Source organism: Bactrocera dorsalis, chromosome 4 (assembly GCF_023373825.1).
Source record: "Bactrocera dorsalis isolate Fly_Bdor chromosome 4, ASM2337382v1, whole genome shotgun sequence".
NCBI lineage: Eukaryota > Metazoa > Arthropoda > Insecta > Diptera > Tephritidae > Bactrocera > Bactrocera dorsalis.
The window spans coordinates 46,291,073-46,315,396 of NC_064306.1; the positions used below are offsets into that span (position 1 = coordinate 46,291,073).

The window sequence follows — 24,324 nt, forward strand, 5'->3', positions numbered from 1 at the left end:
CATTTGGCCAATTGGACAACAGTCGTGTCTTAGCGCCGCCAACGTTGGTGCATACAGTTATAAATATCGAGTAGCGCGTTGTACGCAAGGAAACGGAAGTGCGCGTTTTGGTGTACGAGCGTGCGCGTGACTTTGTGCCGTTGTACGAACGTTAAATTTGAAATAGTCAACAATACAAAATCAAGGATACGCATATCCTTTTTGAAACCAAAGAGAAAAAATAAATTAAATTGTGACAAAATGCTGGCGAATTTGCGTTTGACACTTCGCAATTTGGCTACTTTGCTGTGCCTGATTGCGCATGCGCAGGCCACATACAAATTGCAGGAGCGTTATAGTTGGACCGAATTGGATTTTGCATTTCCTAATCCTGGTTTGAAGCGGCAGGCGCTCGCTAGCGGCGATTATATACCACAGAATGCATTGCCTGTCGGCATGGAACACTGGGGCAATCGGCTGTTTGTGACCGTGCCGCGTTGGCGTGATGGTAGGTGCAAAAATCAAATGCAAGGATGTGAAAGGATAACTTATGAAGTTCGCTATAATTTTTTTGTCGTGAAGGCACAGACAGTGATTTAGAAAGAGAAACGGTGATTATTTTCTGCTAATACGAAACAAAATAGATATTATAAATATCCTGCAGTCTGGTCCTTGTACATTTCAATCTTACAAAGGCTGAGTTGTGGATGAGAATACTTGAGGATAAATCTTAACGATCTTCTAATTCATATCATCATACAGAAAACTCATAATTCAGTACTGGATGTTAATGCCTTTTTTGTCGAGAGATTTCATGTTTACATTCATTCAGATATCCGTGACTGAATATCCCTTCGATATTTATACCCTGGACGGGTTATAGTAAGCTTGCCACGGTATTTGTATGACAAAAAATGACACGTCAGAGACCCTATAAAGTAAATATATAAATGATCAGCGTGGTGAGCTGAACTCAATTAGAAGTGCTAACAGGTCACTGTCTAATTGGTTAACATGCCAGTAGAATAATACATAACATACAACGAATATTCTAGAAGTTGTCAAGAGGTAGAAGTCAGTGGAAGAAGAGACCATAGAACATATTCTATGCCAAATCAATGCGTTCTTTAGGAAAAGAATGCCGCAAGGGTCGACCTACGCTTCACACAGACACATGGTCCAATTCTTTATTTGCTTGATACCTTATCGTACAATCTTTGTATGTGTGAATTGCCATATTAAATAAATCTGAGTTTAGTTGCCTTAAATGCCATTAAATCAACATGAGTTAAGCTGTCATGCGATACACGGATTATCCCCAGGCGAGTTGTCAGCCGCTCAGCGGAAAAGCTCGACAAGTTGCTGTCAAGCGGAACAACTGAGCTTGAATGTGTTGAACGAATTACGCGAGTAGTAGCGACTAGTCACTAGCTTACTAACCACGCAGCAATTAGTTGATGTTTGACAGGTATTGAAAACATGCAGGCAAATTATTTTTGACGTAAATGGTAAAATTGAATTTTAAACTAAAGAGTGGCCGACCTAGCCGAGCACGTTGAGTACGTGCCTAGATATAAGTGGGTGTCAATTTAGATAAAGCGTAACATTGCATTGCAAATTTTTCCATTAAAATAGGTTCCGCTTCTGACTTAAAAAGTTTTTCATTAAACCCATCGACCGTCCTGGCTTTCAGGAGCTATTTTAAACTTGTTATTAAGTAAGAAACTAATTTTTTAAAATGATCTTATGTACATAACAGCATATACTTGATACTTTTGACTTCGCTACAGCTCTTCGAGGCATGTGAAGATTTTTTATGCTTTATTATGAACATCGTTGCCACAGCTGAGAACGGTTCAATAAGGAATATACCTGAAAGTTATGCGCAATTTGCGCGAAGCAATCCGCCAGACAAACGTTGCTCATTGCTTTTCTTCGATATCCGTGGATTGGGGCATCATAAATTTCTTATGGAAACACAGAGGGACCATTAGGAGTTATATTTGGTGGTGTTCAGGCGTTTGGGTGAGAACATCCGTCGAAAACGGCCGGAATTGTGGAGAACAATTCATGAATTGTACAGATAATTCACCATTGCATCCAGCCACGATTGGGACAGAATTTAAAGCCAAAAATTAAATGAATACCATAGATCATCAATCACCGTATTCACCAGATTTGGGCCCGTGTGCTTTTTTTTTGGTTCCCCAAACTGAAATTGCCGTTAATCGAAACTGTGCTATGTGAGAAGCCGGAAACAACCTCAAGCGCATTACTACGATAAAAAAACTGCAAGATCGGCAGTCTACAACTCAAAATGCATTAATTTATGATATTTTTTTTTAAAAGCTCCTATTATTTTTAATTTATTTAATTCACTTAAATAAAGCATAAATTAAAATTTCTAATCAGTATGCACAGTAATATCTTACATCAACACTTAACCGGAACACTAACGGAACATGACTTAACTGACACTATTTTATTAATAAAAATTATTAATAATAATAATATGCACAAGCTGTCAAATAAATTAAACATATAGCATATGAATAACCATTAGCCCGCAAATTGCCTGCTATTAAGTTATCATATATTATTTATATTAAAAATCAATACACGAAGCCAAGGCGGCGCCACGTCAAGGAATCACACGCTGTATGCGCTTGAGCACGCGTTTGTGTAATATATTTAATTTAAAGAAACCAGTAGTGGCAACAAATATGTTAAACTAACACCCGACAACTTGTCAACAAATATATGTATATTCACAAAAAAATTGAAATATATTGAATTGAATTTAAAATAGTTAAGCGCAAGTGCATTTACTGCATAGTCAAGCTCTGATTGAGGTGTGTCTGTATATCTTGAACATACGTACATGAGGCCGCTTGACAAATGCAGCAATTAACGCCTGATCAAATTAGAATCAGTGAACTTATGTATTTAAATAATTTAGATAAAAGTTGCGGCAACTGCAAGTCAATTTTTTCTAGCATAAATTAACTTTTATCTTGACAAATTAGTCTTTTGGCTTATATTAATGTCAAGTGACATATTGAAAGAATTTTGGCCGGTTCACACACAGTGAAGAAGTTAAAGAAAAGCGGAAACGAACGTATTACTTTTGTATGAGATACTAGTGTTTATTGGAGTTTTAACTATATGCCGATTCCAATAGTTCCACCGGCCTAACTATATCCACTACCCACCTTAATTAGCTTACATTCATTATAAAACTAACAAAGCATTAAGACCTTGCTATAAAAAATCGCTTTCAAGCTTTACAGAAAATCAAAATATTTTATAAACCTGTTGAGAATTACAGAGAAGTTGAATGAAATACCTAAGTGGGGTTGGCTTAAAAACCCACTAAATATATTAATTGGAATGCTTCATCTTCTTAAATATTGACTAGTATGAGCTGTGAGTCTTAATGAGTCTTCTCCAAGCAATAATTGACTTGAAGAAACTGTGAGTTAAAGAACTTAAAAAAACTATATACTCGTACTCTTACTAATTCCATGGAAATGAAATTCAGTTTGAAAGATTTCTCATATTAAAGAGTTATTATGACACCGAAAATTTTTTAATACAGACAGTGGATTCTGGAAAGAAATGATTTTGAAAATTTTGGAAAAAGTAGAGTCCTGAGAGGTCCTGTCTCCAGCAATCCAATATAAAATGGCTCAAATGCGTAGAAGAATTTATGGTATCGGGACCCTTTCAAAGCATACTGATTCCATTTAAAACCCAACCAAGTCTAGATTAATAAAATTATAAAATGATAGCAAAGGTTTTTTGAAGCACTCAATCTGTGTAGGGATATTGTGGCGAATTAAATTATGTAGGACCTCTCCCCATACCCAGGTGTCAAGTAGGTGCCCTAAGCAGAAAGAACTATGAATCGAAAGGAAGACATATGTTTTCGATGAAAAAAAGATTGCTTGGAATCATTTATAGATATCCCTTTAAGATTTTGTACCTTGGCGGAGTCTTTCGTTAAACTAATATACTACATGAAATATAGGAGAGAATTTACGGCTTAAGTCAGTTATTCTCGGACTAATAGTAAGATTAAAAGATAGGCGAATATTAGAACAACTTAGATTTGAAAGCTGTTCTCACAGTCCCTAGAATTGAGTGGATTTTTTATGACCACCAAAACCTAAGCAAGCATTAGCAATCAACAACTTAATTGCTTGCCTACATGGAGTTTAGACTCCATATAATCTATGCTCTTTTTTTTAACTATTTGTTTAACTCCTTCCAGGTATACCGGCTACATTGACTTATATCAATATGGATCACACTCCGGCGGGTTCTCCGGAGCTGATACCATACCCCGACTGGCACAGCAACACAGCTGGCGATTGTGCGAACAGCATCACCACGGCGTACCGCATCAAAGCGGATGAGTGTGGTCGCCTGTGGGTGCTTGATGCCGGTACTTTGGGTCTCCTCAACACCACCACCTATCCCTGTCCATATGCCGTGAATGTCTTTGACTTGCGAACGAACAAGCGAGTACGCCGCTATGAGCTGCGTCCGGATGACATTAATGCGAATACGTTTATTGTCAACATTGCCGTGGATATTGGAAAATCATGTAATGATGCATTCGCCTACTTTACTGATGAACTGGGCTATGGTATGATTGTATACTCGTGGGAGCAGAATAAATCGTGGCGCTTTTCGGGACACTCATTTTTCTTCCCCGATCCATTGCGTGGTGACTTCAACATTGGCGGCGTGAACTACCAATGGAGTAATGAGGGTGTTTTTGGTATGTCACTCTCACCTATACGTTCGGACGGTTATCGTACCATGTTCTTCAGCCCACTGGCAAGTCATCGCCAGTTTGCGGTGTCAACGCGTATTCTACGCGATAAGAGTCGCGTTGAGAATAGCTTCCACGATTTTGTGGCGCTGGATGAACGTGGCCCCAACTCCCATACGACAGCACATGTTATGAGTGATGATGGCATTGAGCTATTCAATTTGATCGATCAAAATGCGGTCGGCTGTTGGCACTCATCTATGCCGTATCAGCCACAGTTTCATGGTGTTGTGGATCGTGACGATGTTGGTTTGATATTTCCTGTCGATGTGAAGATCGATGAGAATAGGGATGTTTGGGTACTATCCGATCGCATGCCGATCTTTTTGTTCTCCAAGCTGGACTACAATGATGTGAACTTCCGCATCTACACTGCACCGTTAAGTACTTTGATTGATAATACAGTCTGCGATATACGTAACAATGCTTATGGTCCGTCCCTCTTCCGTCAAGCCGATGTGCCAAATGTTGCGCCGTCAAGCCGCAATTATTTAACACCAGTTGTGGGTACCGGTTATAGTGGAACCGATCTAGCCAAGGCTTATGTATTCAACAATGGTATGTCTTATGAGATCGGTAGTGGTGGTCCACATCTATTCCCACGATATTCGGAGAATTTAAAGAATACTGTTACCACACGCAATTCTGACTGGTGGGCGCGTCACTGAGCTGTGGTTGCTTCAAGTCATCGTGTTTTCTCTTGTCTTCTGCCAATTCCAACAACGGATCCTTCTCCCCTTATAGATTAGTTCATCTAGTGCAATTTGTGTTATATTATTGTAAATAAATACTCATTCTTATTATTTTCACATCCATACACGTGTTTTTTTACAAATTTATTATGGTAATTTGTAGCAATAAAGAGTCAGTATTCTAAGAATTAAGTTTATGGTTAATTCCTTAGTGCGATAGAGGAAAAGAACGAGGATATCCTAGGGACCATAGAGGTACACCCGGTCTGATCGGATCTAGCCAGCTATGAAAGCGGATGGATTGTCAATTGGGGAATCTGTCTTCAGTTTGGAACGTCGTTGGAGGAGGAGAGGGCACGAAGGATTAGTGCGCCGAACTGGCGCTGTTGGAGATGAGCCTGTGGAATAAAATTTCTTCTACTGATCCTAGTCCAGGAAGCATAGCTAAGCTGTTATGAAATTTCTGGATTGAGAATAAAAAGTCATAATCTGTTAGCGGTCAAGGACCGTCCCCGTCCCGGGCAGAACGAGAGCTTGCTTGCTAATACGGAACGAGCTAAAAGTTTTTCTCTTGCCTAATTTCAGAGACGATGACATCGTCACCCCCAAAGTAGACGACAATGAAGGAATTTTTTGCCTGTTCTCGGATTTTATGCCGCACAAAAATGAGATGCCATGGTGCTGAGAAAGCCCCTATAGAAAGCACGGCTAAGAAGAATCGGTGTTATCATTGGTTTTGACGCAAATGCGATGAATCCAATATTACTTCACCGAGCAGCAGAGGGAAGACCCTGGTTGACATTGAAACTCTTGGAAATCCAAGCTACGAAAAGACGATTATATAACAAGTCCTGCAAAAGTGGTGCAACTAACGACTAAGCGATGAATATGGCCGGGCTCACAATCTATAAATCCGAAATAAGGCAGGTTAAGAGGTCTTCGTGGAAAGCCTTCTGCGTAAAAGTAGAAGGCTGCCATGAATTTTCAAGGTTCAGACGCATCCTCGCAAAAAACCCTTAGGGTACTTAAATGATGGGGACGGTGCTGGACTTTGAGCAGCCAGGACTTTCGGAGTGTTTGGGACGGACTGCGCAGCCTTTAAGCCTTTTGAATGGACGTTAGCTGACATAGGCGATCAACTTATTCAAACTTTTCCAGAGCCAAATAATTAGCTGGTACCCATCTATGCGAACTTCATTAGATTGGGATATACAAGTATTACTGGGGCTTGGGGATAGGTTAGAGGTGCGTTAATTCCGAAGGTCGGTAAGGGATCGCATGTGTCGGCAAAGGATTTTAGATCCATCAGTCTGTCATCGTTCTTACTGAAGACGTTAGAGAGACTGATTCATTTAAACTTAAGGGGTAGTATTCCAAGAGATCGACTTTCAAGGGTACGGCTTGCCTATTGCAAAGTGGCCACTGCCAAACATACTCTTGTCTCCTTGTTGGAGAGGAACATAAGTTTGCAGTAGCGACCTTCTTAGATGTCGAAAGAGCATACAACAATATTTTTCACGAAGCGTTCATTAGAGCTCTAAATAAATTTGGGGTAGAATCGAACCTTAAGCAACTTATTTTCAAACTTTTTTTCGTCAGAACCACCGTGGCGGAGTGGTGCATCCCAGAGAGGAGAGTTCTATCGCCACTTCTCTGGATTATGGTTGTGGTCTTCTGGAAAAGTTTGAGGAGGTCGGTTGCCGGGTGATTCGCGGGCGACGTAGATCTCGTGGTTGAGGGAAAATTTTAAATACTGTGTGCAACTAACTCAGATGTACATTAAGATCGTAAGCAAGTGAGTTCCTGAAAACGCTAAGACCCAACTGGTTTTATTCACTAGAAATACAAAATCCTAGAGGCGCATCAACGGGAATCTCTCATCAGTATATGTGATGCACTATGAACGACTCCAATCTTTGGACTATACGCTGTTCTGAACAAAGCACCGATGGATATAGCCTCAAGTAGTATTTTTAAGACCACTAAAACTGCCCTCAGGCTCAGGAAATCTGGGTACTTAGCTGACTACGAGACGGAGCAGGCTAAAATCCTCGCACACTACGATTTCATTCAAGAATCTTTGGACCACCAGGTCGAAGAACCTAGCACTGGCTGTCATTTTTGTGCTCACATACCTTCGAGGCAAGGATGGGAGGGCAGGACTCGCTGGAGGAGAACATTATCGGGAATTCAAGCAAGCACAACAAGCGCTAGACAACTACCAACAGCTGTGCTGTCGTAAGATTCTTCTAGTCTGGGGTAAATCGGAGGAGGAGAGTTCTTCGCTCTTAGCAAGATTCACCTTTGAATACTTATAAGAGTTTTAACTGGACACTGGCCCTTTTGCATGATGAAATTGTGATTATTAGTGAATACAATGAAAAAAATTATAGATCACGACATATTAAAAATTACCGAAACAACACTAAGAAATCATATCATCCCTATTCGAAAACCCGGTGCAACTTATGTGCCTTGATTGATGCGATTGGGAGTATTTGGAAATTTTCGGGAGATTATTTATCCATTACTGCATATTCATACCCAATTTGGTAATCTGGTAACCACATATTATAAAGAAAAAGCTGCAGAGGGTAACATAGAAATATTGCATACCTTTAGGCGCTGATAGTTGAGACGAAAATTTGAAAGATGTGTAATGAGTAAATTTGTATTGCGTGCTTTTAGGCGTCGTTTTTAAGATCAAATATTATTGAACTCAAAATGTATTAGAACAGTACATGACCATATAGCAGTAAAAGCCAGTCGTTGAGGTAAGTCTATAAAGGTTTATTTGATAGAATGGATTTGCTGACTTAACATAAATCATTTTGCTCTAAAAAATATATATTAGTTTGAGAAATATAGAATGTGACATACATTAAGATAAGTATATCAAATTTCTCTTTACTTTTCCACCTTACAACATATTTTTGACCCCATTTTCCCTTTCACTTACAATTTACTACACGCGTAACTGTCAAGTTTCACACTAAATTATGTGCAAATTGCTCGCTATCAGCCTTGCAACATCTACAGGCCGCCGAAGCTGATAAAATCAAGCGCTGTCTGCTAAGTTAATCAGCAGCAGAGCCAACGCCAGTCGCGTGGGTAGGCGGCAAAGCATGAGGGGGTATTTTCCAAAAATCTACAAGTTAACGATCACTTGCAACACGCTGCGTTGCTGGCGTTTATTTCACGCATTTTATTATTTGTTTTGGCTTTTCAATCAATACTTGCCACAACACAACACACGCTTTATGATTTATATCAAAGTGGCAGGCGAAAAAGTTTACACGCCAAAGTGGGCGTAACTGCGTACGTATGTACTTTCGTAAGACAAACAAAGGCGAAAGTTGAGCGGCAGTTAGTGCGAGTGTGTGTCTGTGTCTGCGCTTATTAAGGTTCAAATTGTTTGCTTAACTGGTGCAAGCGGGCATTTTTAATGAACTGTTAAAAACAATAACAATAAGCAAAGAAATAAAAAGGCAAACGAGCAACGGCAGCAGGCTCGGTTGTTGCAGCACGTCGCTGGCTGACACTGCTCACTTCCACTTGAGCACTCCCCTACCACCGCGTCGGCCGCAACCACACCACCACAACACATAACACCTAATCAAGGAGATGCAAAATTTAACGCCACAAGTGGCGGAGGCAACACTTCAACGCCAGCGCGGTGGCAACAGGCAACAGGTAGCCAGGCAGCCGGCAGCCAACAGTAGCTGCAACAACAATCGCTATAATTTAAGCGCTGCGCCAAAGAGCCAAAAAAGAAATAAAAATAAATAATGAAGCGAAAAACAAACAAATCAACCAAATTAACCGCAAACAATTTTTTGGGGCAACCGGCCGCCAGCCGACAGCAACCTGCGCACGCCCGCCGCTTGCTCTTCTAACCGCGCATCGCACGCTTGACGGCTGCTGGTGGTCAGTGGCTGCTTAAAATTTATTGCAACATATTTTAGCGCTGCGAAAACAACAACAACAACGCACAGTTGCTGGCAACTCGCTATTGTTAAAGTAAATACTCTGCAAATTTGTTCGCTTTTGTTTGCACTGCAACGAGCCGCACGTACACCACTATGTAGGCATGTTTGTTGTAGGTAAACAAGAGCCATGCGCTAATTTGCGGTTGCCGAATGGCTCACATGCAAATCAAGCGCGTCTGTTGCGCTTAAATCAACTACAACTTAGCTTTGAAATAAATAAACAGAAATTCAACGCCGCCGCCCTTTCGCTTTGGATTGCAGCAAATTATAGAGATTTTCACTTTTGTGGCAGAAAAGGATACGCTGTGTGGCTGCGTGGCGTTAAGAGCGATGAGTTTGTGCCGCAAAACTGGCACATTCTAATCTGATGCGTAGCTTAGCCCCATCATTAGTGGTGCGCAGCAATTTTAATTTTTTTTTGTTTTTTGGTTTTATGGTTTATGCGCTCACGTCGGTTGGTTGTTGACCCTTCTGGGCCGCCAAGCGCCCAACGCATTTGAATACAATAAATGTAAGCGCTACTACCTAACACTAGCTTTAAATTAGCTTCATGCCAAATTAGCGCGCGAGCGGATGCTGCGTAAGTCTGCAACGACTCTAAGAAGCGTTATCCTGTCGCTAATCATTGTGGCTTTGCTATTCCGTTTATGGCTGTAAAGTGGCCAATTTGCTGCGTGTTGAATTGTTGTTGGCGTTGTATTAAGATTTCAACTGCCAAAAGTGACAATGAAATTAAGGGCAAGTGTTGATAGACTGTGCGCTGAAAGTTTGTTGCAGACGAAACGAAAGACTTAAGAAACGAACTTCTTTGTAGTATATTATAAAGTGTTGTTTGTTGGCATTAGTGTTGTAAATTTCAAAACTAATTGCAGAAAATTGAATAAATAGTTGAAGTAAAGATTCACATAATTATTATTTTTAATTTTTTTCTTATGATTTTGGTAGCCACATTTTTTTTTATTTAAACCACAAGAGGCTGGCTTTACTGGAATTTTTAACGGAAAAAGCTTGAAAATTGTATTTAAAATTGTGCGAACAAAAGCTTAAAAGGAAATTGAGAGAGCATTATTTTGGATTTATGCTAAAGTGGTCCGATCTGATCTATTTGTTCAGATATTAAACCCTCGAAAATAATCCATGCCGAATTTCATAAAGATACCTTGTCAAACAAAAAAATTTTCTTTGCAATGACTTAATTTGGATCAGTCACATTAAATGTCAGCTATATGTCTTAATAGTCTGATATGAACGGCTCTGAAAAATAGCAGTTCCTTGAATAGCAAAAACGTCTGCAATATTTAATACTGATATATCATGAACTAAAAGACTATTCCGAGTGTATACAGACGGACAGACAAAGAGACATGTCTAAATCGATACAGTTCGTCATGCTGTTATGGCAGCGTATGTTAACCAGAGGTTGGGCTACGAGCGAGCGTCGGTCTGAAAGCAAGCGGCTTGTCATATAAATTTGCAAAAAATTTTGATACTTGCCTAGCGAGGTTGTGCGCTCCGTTTGGCACCCGCCAAATAAAAATCACCCCAAATGAAGAATATACAACAGCGTCGGATGAAATATCTAACTTTTGATGATGACCACTGCAAACTTATATGACTACGACTTACTGGAATGCATCTGAATGCCCGGTGCTTTGCGAAAAGATGCTCCCGACTAAAGGAGGTTTGAGACCGAAGCATATTCTTGTTTGATCCAAAGAGGTGATCTGGTAGATAATGTCCAGAGCAAACAGAATTTATGAGGGGAAACACTTTTCTAGTCTGCTGAACGGCAGTGGAATGGTCGGGGACTGAGTAATCAATTACCGTAAGATAAGCCTCCTTAATAGCAAATTAGGCATAGTGTGCCATGGACTAAACGCCACCGTCAACGAACTGGTTGGGCAGTGTGATTTTAGACCAGAAAAATGTACTGTTCACCAGATATTCACCTTGCGCTGAAGCTTGGAAACGACTCATGAAAAGAAGATCGGACACACACCTTCTTCATAGATTTTAAAAGCCGCATTTAACGGGACAAAAATGAACTAACTCTATGGCTGCTTTGACTGAATTTAGGTCATACCAAAAGCTACATTGGTATCGGGAAGGTCATCACCGAGCCGTTCTATACAAATGAGGTTTCAGACATGGAGATTCCGTAGACTGGTTAAGAAGCGAACACTATGCGTCTGGTTGTGAAAGAGAACAAGACGAAATATCTCGTGTAATCAAACACAAACAGCCATCGGGTGCGCTACTTGGCTCACACGTTACTGTGACAGTCACAACATAGAAGACGTAGATAATATCGTCTGTTTTAGAACAAGCATTCATACCCACAACCATATCAGCCTTTAAATACAACGCAGAATCACTCTTGCCAACAGTTGCTACTTTGTACTGAGTACGTAATTGAAAAATAATGTCCTCTCTTGACGAACAATATGATACGGAGGTATGGATAACGGCATCATCTGATGAGCCGGTCTTACGAGTGTTTCGAGAGAAATGTTCTGCGGAAGACATGAATGACTTCTTTGAACTTTTGAGACTTATACCTGTTAAAGGGTCAGCTGACAGGATCTAATCGATATATATCAGGTCAGCTAGTGACCATTAACTAGAAAGGTAAAAAAGCTACAATTAGTCAAGTCTCAAGCTATTCCACAATTTCGTTCATGTCACTGAGTGGTCCTAATAATCTTTGATGTCTTGGTAAGATCTGTCTCCTAAAACTTTTTTATTGGCCTACAAGTTATTTGTACTAACTCATTAGACTACGATGACAATGGTGATAACACTAAAGAATTGTTAAATAAATTTCACACAGATTAATGGAGATTAAGGGAAGACCATTCAGGTGTAGCTAGTATCCAAATCAATGCCTCTCTTGATGGATCGTTTGAAATAGATATATTGGTAGAACTTTACTAGGACCTCATGAACCGAATTTTCTTCTGCGACTTCCAACAAAATCTATCAATGTTGGGTTTCAGCGAATGAAAAGTGGGACCCTTACGACAACTTCAACCATAAATGTTCGAATTTCGAATCGCGATCAGGCGGGCGGAAACGCTATTCAAGCTAAGATTGACGGCCAAGAAGGGTTTTCTATATGTTTGGTGGAAAACACTTACTATGAGCACTTCCTCTATGACCAAACTCTTTATTCGGACGAGTGCTTTCAAGAATTGGCACTTCTAAAAGATTTTATAGCTCAGAAGCGGCCAACCAAACCTATAGAAGAGTAATTTTATCTCATCAGGACAACAGCAGTTTACACTCATCGATAGAGACTCGTTAGAGACTTTGAGAGCTTGGTTTGGAGCTGTTAATGCATCTACCTTATAGTCAGAAGCTGACACCAAGTGATTACTACTTGTTCTTCTTTATGGAAATGAGTGCGCAGTTGCAAATTTAGGATTAGGAACGTAGGAAAATCGACTGTTGCAGTTTTTTGGCAATAGGGATAAAGATTTCTATGCTAGTGAGATTATGGAATTATTTTCAAAATGGCAACAGGTTATCGAATAAATCGGCACATATTAGAACTGAATTGGATCACATTAACTAATTAAAAAAAAATTAATATATTCCAAATTAACGGATATGTTACTAAACCTTCTACGTTGCCTTGACCTTGTAATATGCACAGCGAACAACTAGCACGATTTGGTAACGACGTTAATTATTGCAGTTTACTTTACACACTCATATATTACACATTCTGCAAGCAATTTTGTCTTTAAGAACAGAAAACACGCGCTTCCGACAGCCATGTAAACGGCTTCAATAAGCTGTCAGCGACTGTGGCGAAACAGTATGCCATCACATTTATGGCAAAAAGTACGGCAACCCATGCACGAATGCATATCATCGCAGCGTTTTGTAATTGCGAGTTATTGTTAATGTGTTCATTCGGCGCGTTACAGTCGCCCACTGCGTGCGTCGTCAAATATTTTACTCGCCACAAGGCGGGCGGCAAATTACCACTTCACTTAAGTGAAATATGTGCAGCAACTACTTATAACGGTCAATAAAATAAGGCCACTAGCGCTATTCCAACAGCAGCGGGTGTTCGCAGCGCGTAGTCGCCAAGTGGCGGCACGGAGTTCGAAAGTCTCGAAATTGAGTTGTAAGTAGGAGTAGCGCAGTTTAATGCATGTTGCAGCAAGTGCTGTTGCAATAGTAGTGGTAGTAGGTAGTAGCGGCTGTCGGTAGTAGTCTGCTAATTAAGTGCGTTTTAGAAGTTGGTGCAAATAGCTTTAAACAGCTGGATAGCGCGCATTGCAAGCGTTGAGCTAGTACGTGAGCCACAATCGTTATTCAATAATTTAGCTTTAAGTAATTTCTGTCCTAAGCCAATGGACGCAATAAGTTATATTCTGCCATACATACTTGTATATGGGTAATTCTTAATACTGGTGCACATGGAGAGTTGCTGTGGTTCAGAGTATCAAAGAATATCCCGAATGAGAGCATCCGCCATCGCATGCAACAATTGGAGCTGTGTCTTTCCACTTTATAGAAGATTGTCACCCAAAATGCAAACAGTGTATCCACAAAAAAAAAACCAAACCGCTATCAGATATAATAACCAATATATAAGCAATATATAAACCATTTTATAACCAATAGATAACCATTTTATAACCAATTTATAACCATTTTATAACCAATATCTAACCAAACCAAGAGCTGTCGTCCCCATAAATTCAATTTCTTTTTACAATAGTCCTCGCGAAAACGGCACATAACAAATAGCATTCCTTGTTGACAGTTTGGCCGGTCGAAAGAAATTCGGCGCCACACCTTGATAATCGAAGAAAACCGTGAACGTAATCTTGATTTTTACTGCTTAGACGTGGTTTTTTCGGTTTTGGCTCACCTTTGTCACGATATTCGGCCGATTGATAGTCTTATTCCGGGTCATAAGCTTAGAATCAAGACTCTTCGCACGTAATAATACATTGTATGACATCCTGGCTGTGGGAACACATTGTTTCACTGGACGATTTTGAAAAAATTGAGGATTCTGGTACCAATTGCGCTTTCCACTTTCTTTGACCTAAATGATCTTTCAGAATGTGTTTTACTGATCCTTCCGTTATTCTAATGATGCTAGTAAGCTCCCCGTCTGTTAATCGTCGATTATCAAGCATCAATTCCTTTTTTATTGACGTGGTTTGATCATAAGTTGATGTTATGACCTTCCTAGACGTCTCTTTCGGCGTCAACGCGTTCTCGACTCTCTTTGAATAATTTATATCAATCAAAACCACCTTCTCGCAAGAAACAAGTGTCACCTAAAGCCTTTTCCACATTCGATTTATCATTGAAAGATAAAACATTAAATTTTACGGACGTTTTTTGACTAACACTTCTGATAAATTTGATGTTTGGCAGATATTCAGCTAAGAGCAGGTGAATACAGCGGAAGAAGTTGCTTCATAGCATTGGAAATGCTAAGGGCTACAAAACAAATATGACAAATGAAGAGGCGCAGCCGAGAGAAGTGAATATGTGTACGTTCTAAGTAATTTCTCTCTGAATTTGTTCGTGATGTTTAACGGTAATGACATTATAAAACAGACAAAAGTATTCAAATATTTTATTCTCCAGGAATATGTTTTGTCACAAGACTGCTCTTGGAACGAAAATATGATTAAATTATCGATGGCTGCAGTATCGGTCTACATATCTTAGACTTTTATTTCAAGTTCGCCATATTATAACTCCAACAGGAAAGGAAGGGCATCCCTTACAGGAAGTAAGTAAAAATAAAAAGAATAAAAATAAAATCGAGAGCACAATCAGCACTCCCCAGCAACTAAGCACTACAAAGCCGCTGCGAGTTTCCGGAATATCATCAGCAGTAATACTTGATTGGTGGAAAAGCTCTACTGGTGGCGCAGTGGAAGTTGACGGCGCTGCATACGGCGTCGGAAATTGCGAATTCATTGCAATAACTGTAATCTGGCTCACGTTACTACCTTAGTACGAGGTCTGAACATAGCTAAAGGCATTGGCAAAATTTGAGCGCGATTTGACAGCAAAAATGAGTGTGGAGATGTTGAGCTTTGGCGGATGGAAGCGTTAAGCGATTAGATACTGTCATAATTTAAATAAAATTTTTACTGTTTTAGTGATTTATATGTACGAGAACGTGGTGGGTAATAGTGACTTACATTTTGCGATATTTAAAGTTGCTAAGTACATAGAATTTTTATTTAAACACCAAAAATTTATGTATAAATATAACCAGTTCAAATAATCTAGTATTCTTTGATGATTTATAAATATAATTTAAATTATTTTTGATTTTAAATCTAAACTTTTAAAATATTTCCGAATAAATATTATTTTCAGATTTTTTCGAAAGCTTTGTACTTGCTTGCTAAGCCTTTATTCAAGTAATATACGCTCTCAGTTTACGCTGAAATCGTTTATGTAGCCATTCATAAAACTTTATGGCTTCAGCTTATTACATGCTTGTAATTATTAAAATTTATAAGACTCATAAATAACTTAAACGACTCTTTAAGTGAGCTTTAAGAGAACTGCTGAAAACGCAATAAATATTTGATGGCAAATTTTGTTAGAGTTTGATGGAACTTTTTGATTAATGCCGATATTTAAACCTTGTGAAATTACTAGCAATATAGGTATTTATGCCGGGGCTTAAGGACATATTCTTTATTTTTTATTTGGAGATTCGTTTATATTAAGAAATTGTGACTTTCAACGGCCTCCAAGAAGTTGTGATTTAACACCATTAGAGTACTTCTTGTGGAGTTATTTGAAGTTATTGGCTTTAGCAATAAACTACACATTCGTCAAGCTTCCAATTGATTAAAATTGGACTCACCGATAGACCGGCCAACATTTGAAAGAGATATTCTTCAAGACAAATATTGTTTTTTCGAATGACAATAAACATTTCCCATTAAATTAAAAATTTCTCTGTTTTACTATCTCATTACTGCTGACAGCTGATATTCAGCTACAAAGTTTTACGTCTGGCTTCATAAAGTACTGGTATGTGTCTAAATGTGATGATGTGCTTTTTTTGACTGATCCTTAATATGATGATGGGGGAAGCACTTGGATCGCTTTGTGATACCAGAAAAACTCCTAAACTATAGTAAGAAGAAATCCGTTATTTTACCAATTAGTGGCTTTAGTAATCTGTATCTCGTATTGTGTAAGGCCAATTCGGTTGGGTCATATGGAGTTAACAAGAGAAGAAGCTAAATAATAAGAAAAAAAAATTGTGATGTGGAAATACGCAAACTTTCAGTTTTCCTCCGATAAAAGCGCCAAAGGAAGCCAGACAGCGGAAATGCGCCATTATAGTTCGACGATTCAATTTCGGCAGTTTTAATGTCATAATTGCACTAGAAAAATACACGGCTGAAAATATCGATAAAATAATGGACGTCATGTAAGTATTGCTTCCATTGTCCACCAGTTAAGTATTGCACAATAAACCGTTTGGAGCTATTTAAATGAGACTGCATACAAAAGGAAGCTCGACGGTGTCCCAAGAGTTAACGAAAATAATTCTCAAGGACCGAATTTTCATTTGCAAGTCGATCCATTTCTAGAGCGGTTGGTTACTCCTGATGAACCGTAGGTCTCTTACGGTAACGACAAAATACAATGTTGGTGGAGAATCGTAGTTAGCCAGCGCAAACGGTGGGTAAACCAGAAATGACAACAAGGTTCCGAGGGAATGACAGCGGGGTTCCAGCAATGACAGCGAGATTCCAAGGTAGCATACAATTATTTACAATGAGCTCCTCTCCTACGGCCAAACTCTTAATTCGCACCTGTACTGCCAACAATTGGATCGTATGGAGAAAAGCAATCGCCATGAAATGGTCAGATTTGGTCGATAGGTAAAGGGTCTTATTCCATCAGGACAATGGCAGACCACAAAGATCTCTAGGAACGTGTCAGATGCTCCGAGAGCTTGACTGAAAACTTCTTATATGTATATCAAGGTTGGACCTGGCACCAAATGAGATCTTACTGGCATCGTTGAAATATACGAAAGATCACAGAAATCCATTTTGAAAGATCATTTGGACTTAAGAAAGTTCGTTCTTTCACTTCCAAATCAAACTCACTCAAAAAATCACTCAATTTGTCAGGGACGTCATGAAAACGTATTATTATCGCCGATGAGTCTTGGTTGCTAACGACTCCGAGACGGACGATCAACCGGCCGAATATCGGCCAAAGGTGAGCCGCAGACGAAAAACACGTCAAAGCAGTTCGAAAATCACGGTTTTATTAACATTTTTTCGATTATCGAGGTGTGGTGCGTTTTGAATTCCTTCGAGCTGGCCAAATTGTCAGCAAGGAATACTATTAGAGTGCTATGCGTCGTTTGCGCGAAGCTTTTTCTAAAAATATACCGAAATTATGATCGACAACTCTTGGTTTTCACCCACAATAATGCACCATCGGATACTGCATTGATTCTTCCTGGGTTTTTAGCCAAACTTTCAACCAATATCGCGCCGCAACCACCGAATTCGCCTGACTGAGCTCCGCGTGGCTTCTGGCTATTCAGCAAACTCAAACGACCGCTTTAGGGAAACCGTTTTGAGTCAATTGGAAACATTAAATGTGAATCGCTATGCGCATTGAAGGCTATTCCTTCCGGAATTGCCTTTAAGAACTCTTCAGGGGGTTGGGTTGGTCCGCGGGGAATTCCTTTGAGAGGTACGTCATAGATTTTGAAAAATAAATTAAGAATTTTAAAATTATAGCTAAAGTCTTACTATTTTTTGTTCATAGTAGTATAAGCCAACAAGCAAAGAACAATTTTTCACACCAAAGGAACAAACTTGGAGCACGCAGCCAAAGCTTTGAACCAGGCCTATACATAATATGTATATACTATATAAATTTTATATATATCTACATATCATACTTAAACGTTAAGTAAATAACAAATAAATAAATTAACTGAAAGCGCACTTACGTAAATGTCTGTGACAGGCGCATTTAGGCGGCTTCTGTGGCTCCCGAAATGAAAGATGCGTCTTGCGTGCGTCGCGAACGATGGGAAATGTCGGGCAGTCAAACTTGAAATGTTACGACGGCAGTGAAAATTATAGCACTTGTTTTTGTTTTTATTGCCGCGGCAACGGTTAAAACCGTTTGCTGGACGCAATGCTGTTGCATTTTATGCTGATGCTTGATCTTACGCGGCACAAACAAACACACTTCGAGCGCAATTGACTATGCAAATTGAAATCACGCATTCTGTGTTGAAATCAATTAAGGATTTGATTAATTCTTGTCGGACATAGCGGGTTGTAAAGTGGATTTCCGTTTGCCGATATAATATTATTGTTGCACGCGCCCGACCGCGAGACACTGCAATGAGAGAGGAGAGGAAATTAATTTAGCAAGCGACATAATAAAAGCTTATGTAAATACATACACACATACATATACTTATAAATATATATACATACATATAGCATATAAAATGAATGAAAAACAAGTTCAGCGGCGGCTGCTACTGCTGCAGCTGATATGTAAATTTCATTATGTAATAAAGCAAATGAAATGGCTTTCAGCGGCAAAGTGCTGAAATTGCGATAGCCGTTGATGGCTGCGTGGCAAAGTGGCTAAAGTCGTGTCGACGCATCACCTTAAGTGCGGTTGGCACTCAAAAGTCACTTTAAGGCCCTTTGGCGCTACACTTGCGCAAAAATGTGTGACATAATAAAAAGTGCATTAATTTAATTGAATCGTTTTAGAATCTCAAAACTGGAACTAGAACAATTTGCGCCCATTAATGGTGTGGTGCTAACTACTAGAATCTATTAAGTAAAAGTTCTATTGCGAATTCGCCCATTCAGTTTCAATGCTAGATCCGGTTCAATAAAAAAATAACAAAAAAAAAATAGCAAAAAATAGATAAATGGGTTAGAATGGGCTGAACCAAGTTACAGCCAATTAGTATATACTCTAACACTTTGTACCGATAATTGGCGTGTGAAATAATTTTAAAAATTTGATATCAAGCGTAATTTTAATCTGACTGTCAACAGCTATTTTACGAAACCACGTTTGGTATCGAATGGCTCGGAGAGGTCCTTTCCTATCCTAACGGAATCTTTGGTATTGCTCAGCGTCGGTTTACACAGCCGTATTGGTTTTGCTGGCATACCAAATTCAGACATCGCGACATAAATGTATCTTCTATTCGTGTTGCCAAAAGCAGCTTTGAAACCAAAGAAGAGCTGTTTTGATTCTTTTTCACGGGTCCTTTCTAATATTTGACGCATGGTGAATATCTGATCAATTGGTGATTTTCGAGAGCGAGGTCCAATTAGTTTGTTGACGGCTTTAATCTTTCACACAATACGCTCGACAGAACCTTATATGCGATGTTGAGGAGGCTAATCCCACGGTAGTTAGCGCAGATTGTGGGGTCTCCTTTTTTATGGATTGGGCAGAGCACACTTAGATTCCAATCGTTGGGCATGCTTTCGTCCGGCCATATATCTCAGTATTTGAATATCTCAGTAGACAATCCATCGGCCCTGTCGCTTTTTTTGTCCTTAGACGGGTAATTGCTATTCGAGCTGCTTCATTGTTGGGCAATAGAACGTCCGCTTTATCGTCATCGATTCGGGAATCGGGTTCGCCATCTAATGGTGTTATGCTTTCACTGCCATGGGGAAGAGTCACTAGATTCTATAAGAGTATGCTTCGACATTCAAATCTTCCCTCTTCAACTCTCGTTATCTATTCCATCCCACATTTGTTGTGATCGATTGTAACATTAAGAGGTAGGCAGTCTGTTTTCTTTCTACTGCGACATAGCACTCTTCATCGTACCAGCTGTTCTTTTGGATTTTCCGAAAAATAATGGTTTCGTTGGCAGCTCTACGTAAGGAGCTTGAAATATCGTCCCACAGTTTCTTTATACCGAGTTGCTGATGAGCGCTCTCAGGGAGCAGGAGTGCAAGACGGGCTGTCTGTTGCGATTGTAGCTTCTAGACGTCGATTCTTTCTTGTGTTTGTTGACGTGGCGTTTTTTTGCTGTAGGCGGGGTGTAACTTGGCTGCAACAGGATAGTGGGCCGAGTCGATGTTGGGACCTCCGAGCCGTCTCAAACACTGGAGATGCGTCTTCCGTCTAAGAGTCACAGGAGAGTAATGGATAATTTCTTCACATAACCCCACAAAAACTAGTCCAGCGGTGATAAATCGCGCGATCTTGGTGGCCACGCTACCGCCATGACGCGGGATAATGCACTCATAAAAACTTTTCTTCAATCAATTGTTTGCTTCGTTGGCTGAATGGCATTTAGCGCCGTTTTGTTGGAACCAGGGGTCGTTCACATCAACAACCGCCAATTAAGGGATGAACAGGTCAATATTTATGCCTTTGTAGCTATCTAAGTTCTTTATTGATTGTAGCATTATAGCCGGGTTCATTTTTAAAGAAATATGGAACCGTGAATCTCTCTGCCTATAGAACATATCAAACAGTGGCTTTTTGACGATATAACGTCGTCTCAACAACGGTAAAGTTTTTGCTTATTAACCACGAACTCAACCAAAATTGAGCTTCATCGCTGGAAACAAAACCGCGCGATAACCGAACCATTCTTTTGGTTATAAAATTACACGATTTGGAAACGGTGTTTCGATTCATTATGAAATGGCAACCAAACTTGTATAAATTAAGTGACAGCTGTTAAAAATACCAACGGCGAAAAGCGTTGTTTCATTGACGACCTCGTGTTTTCTTAAGTAAAGCGCCCGTTATAAAAACTACTTTAATAGTGGTAAGTGGCATTCTACAATATAGTATCGTACTGAGAGGCTTATTCAAACACTAACACTACATATTCATTCAGCATTTTTATTTCCATATAATGAAGTCCTTCAAATGAAGTAGCAATAAAACTCCCTCTTCTGCCCTCTACTTGGTGGTCTACACGCCTTAACGCCTTACCTCATTGGTGTGTGCATGTGAGAGCGACCTCAGCTTATCAACGCCAAATGCATTAAATGTGGCATGCAAGCAACAGATTATATACCAAACCATATATGTTTATCATATCAAAAACTTTTATGTATGAGTGTATGTATGTATGTCAAACGCTTCAAATGAAGTTGTTGCAGCAATGATAAAGTTGAGCAAGACAGTTTAACGCCGTGCGGACATGCGATGTGGATGATATTAGGACACAAGCAGGACATTAGGCTGTGATACATACATACATACATATACTCACACATGTGCATCCGTGTACATATTCCAAAAAGGTCACTCGTACGCGCTCTAGTTGCTGTCATTCATGTTCTAATGCAATGAAATTGTCATTTACTAATCGGAAAATTGTCATGGCGCTGTGGCATATTCATTGATAAAATAACGAAAGGACTTTTTTAGTGTTTACTTCACACACATACGCAGAGAGAGCGAGATAAGCGCAGGATAGACTGCAGCGCACAGGTAGGCAGTCAGAAAACCGATTGCCGACGAGCAAGGCAGCCTTTGGCTTCAAATCATGAATGACCGCAAAGCGATAGACAAGCGCTTAGATAATCCTTTTTTCACTTTCAACAATACTCGTACATACAAATAATTTTATTTTTGCGTGTGGAGCGTTCGCAGTAGACACAATTAAAAAGTTGACGCCACTTTTGCGCTCTTATCACTTTAGGCAAACAAACAAACACACACATCTATTCTTTGTAGATTCGTAAGGTCACTTAGGTGAACGAATGACTTCATGGTTTAATTAAAAGGATATTCGTGTTGTACTGATAGCAAAGAGGGGCACTGCAGGTTTAGAGGATATCTGTGTAAATAAAAGGGATATATTGTCGATTGCAGGAAATTAATCTAAAATACTTTATGTATTTCGATTATGTTGCATGCCACACCATCTTAAAGTGTTGATACTTGTGTAGCGCGACAGATATTTGCAGCACAAGATTTTGGAATGTTTAATGATTGTGTTTGGAAATGTAATTGAAGGAATCTGTTGGCATTTGCTTCCCTTAAATGAACTCATTTCAGTAAAAACTATTTTTGAAAGTGAGTCACATGGTAGTTTTATTCAACCGATGATAGGTTTCTATTGTAAAAATCAATCAAATATAGAGAGGAACCTCTCGTTTCCTCCTAGTAAGAATTCACGTTAGTATATAGGTTAATCAGACCTTTTCGGAGTATACCTCTATATTGTGATAGTAAAATATGGGACGATAATGTCTCAAGGATTCTGCATTGACTGCTGTGAACAAATTTTATTATATCCGGATAGCTATTCGACATATCTGCATTAAAACAGCACAACTAAGCGTCAATATAGTCTGTTTTGAGAACAATATGGTAATTGGAGATTATAATGTCGAAATAGTTAGAGTGTTTGAAAGTCGTAATGTTGGCATCAGAGAAATAAAAGAGTATCTCAATATCTCTTATATGGTAGATCATATCAGCATATTTTGGGTAATGTTTTGAATATCAAGCGTTTCAATGCTAGATTCGTACCAAAAGACCACAATTTTTTGCCATAACGACATCTATAGACGCTAAAAGGGATCTTGGTAACGGCGATGAACACCCTATATTCCCCAAACGTCTCATTATTGGTGACAAAACATACACATTTCTATGAATATGGCGATTAGGCAGCCCAACTATTTATCAAATGTCGCTTCAAAAACCGAAACCAGGCAAGCGCTAATTTTGGGCCTAGTTTGAAGGCAATGCGTGAGACTATCTCACAGCCACAACTGAAGAACTGCTTTTTTTAGTCATTAGGTAAAAATTTACAACGATTTGTCGGTATTGATTCAATCAGAGGCTATTGCATATGTCTACAACTTTGCTTCCGCCGTTTTCAAATAGATGTCTCTAGAGTCAAGCACTGGTCGATTAAATTGATTAAATCGTTTTAAATCGATCTTGCACATTTGTGTCAACATTAACCCAGACACATTCAAAGACATTATCAGATCATAGGATGAATGGATCTATCAACAAGATGTTTTTAAGAAACAAAAATACAATATTTACGAAAAAATTCGCAAAGGCACAAAAAAAAATCAAAGTTTTAATGGCTCAACGTGGTATAGCTGCTGCAATGGTTAAGTGGGAAGTCTCTTGTAAAATTCTGTGAAAAAGCGTTTAACACATTAAGCAATACTTTTTTCGATTCAGAGCATTTGATCCTCCAGCAAAATTCTGACCCAGCACACAAAGCAAAAACCACTTAGCAAAAAAATAATATTGGTGTTTTCATCGCTGCAGATGACTGACTGCCACTGATATACAGTTGTTGTCATGGTGTATCGAATATTTCACAGAAATTTGGAGTTTGAAATTATCTTCCGTAAGAGCAGTGTCCTCAATACCAATAGAAACAGAGTGTGCTGCACAGTTAGCAAATGACCGAATCATTTGAGGGCATTTGTGAAAGCAAGAGGAGACCATTTCGAAGAAAATTGGGTAGACGAAAAAGTATTTTCGTATTTCTAATCAAACTTTAACTTATTTTCTTATATTTGTAATAAACTTTAATGAACCAAATATGTATCATTTTTGGTCGACCACTTTTTGCCATTTTTCCGTTAGAGACATTATTCCATCCGCTTAAAACTTTTCTGGTTTCTCGGCGAAAAACTACTAATTTTCACAGGCTTCTTTTGAAGCCAACTTAACTCCATTAAGGGACTCCTGCATTGACAGAAAGGAATGGTAGTCCGATGTTGCAAAGTCAAGGCTATATGGTGAATACGTCAAAATTTCCCAGCCAAGTTCTCCCAGT

The 24,324-nt window shown here is 39.2% G+C and overlaps 1 protein-coding gene and 1 long non-coding RNA gene across 2 annotated transcripts in view; one reads left to right on the plus strand and one right to left on the minus strand.

The window, feature by feature from the left end:
* Positions 1-24,324, minus strand: part of LOC125778478 (uncharacterized) — a 105,529-nt gene that overhangs the window by 66,143 nt on the left and 15,062 nt on the right. The window contains exon 2 of the long non-coding RNA XR_007422743.1: positions 18,496-18,893. This is a non-coding gene — a long non-coding RNA (uncharacterized LOC125778478). The remainder of the gene's footprint in view (positions 1-18,495; positions 18,894-24,324) is intronic.
* Positions 21-5,634, plus strand: LOC105234193 (protein yellow). Its single transcript, XM_011216479.3, has 2 exons — positions 21-487; positions 4,253-5,634. The coding sequence occupies exons 1-2, from the start codon at positions 241-243 to the stop codon at positions 5,485-5,487; spliced, it is 1,482 nt and encodes a 493-aa protein (XP_011214781.3). The 5' UTR covers positions 21-240; the 3' UTR covers positions 5,488-5,634.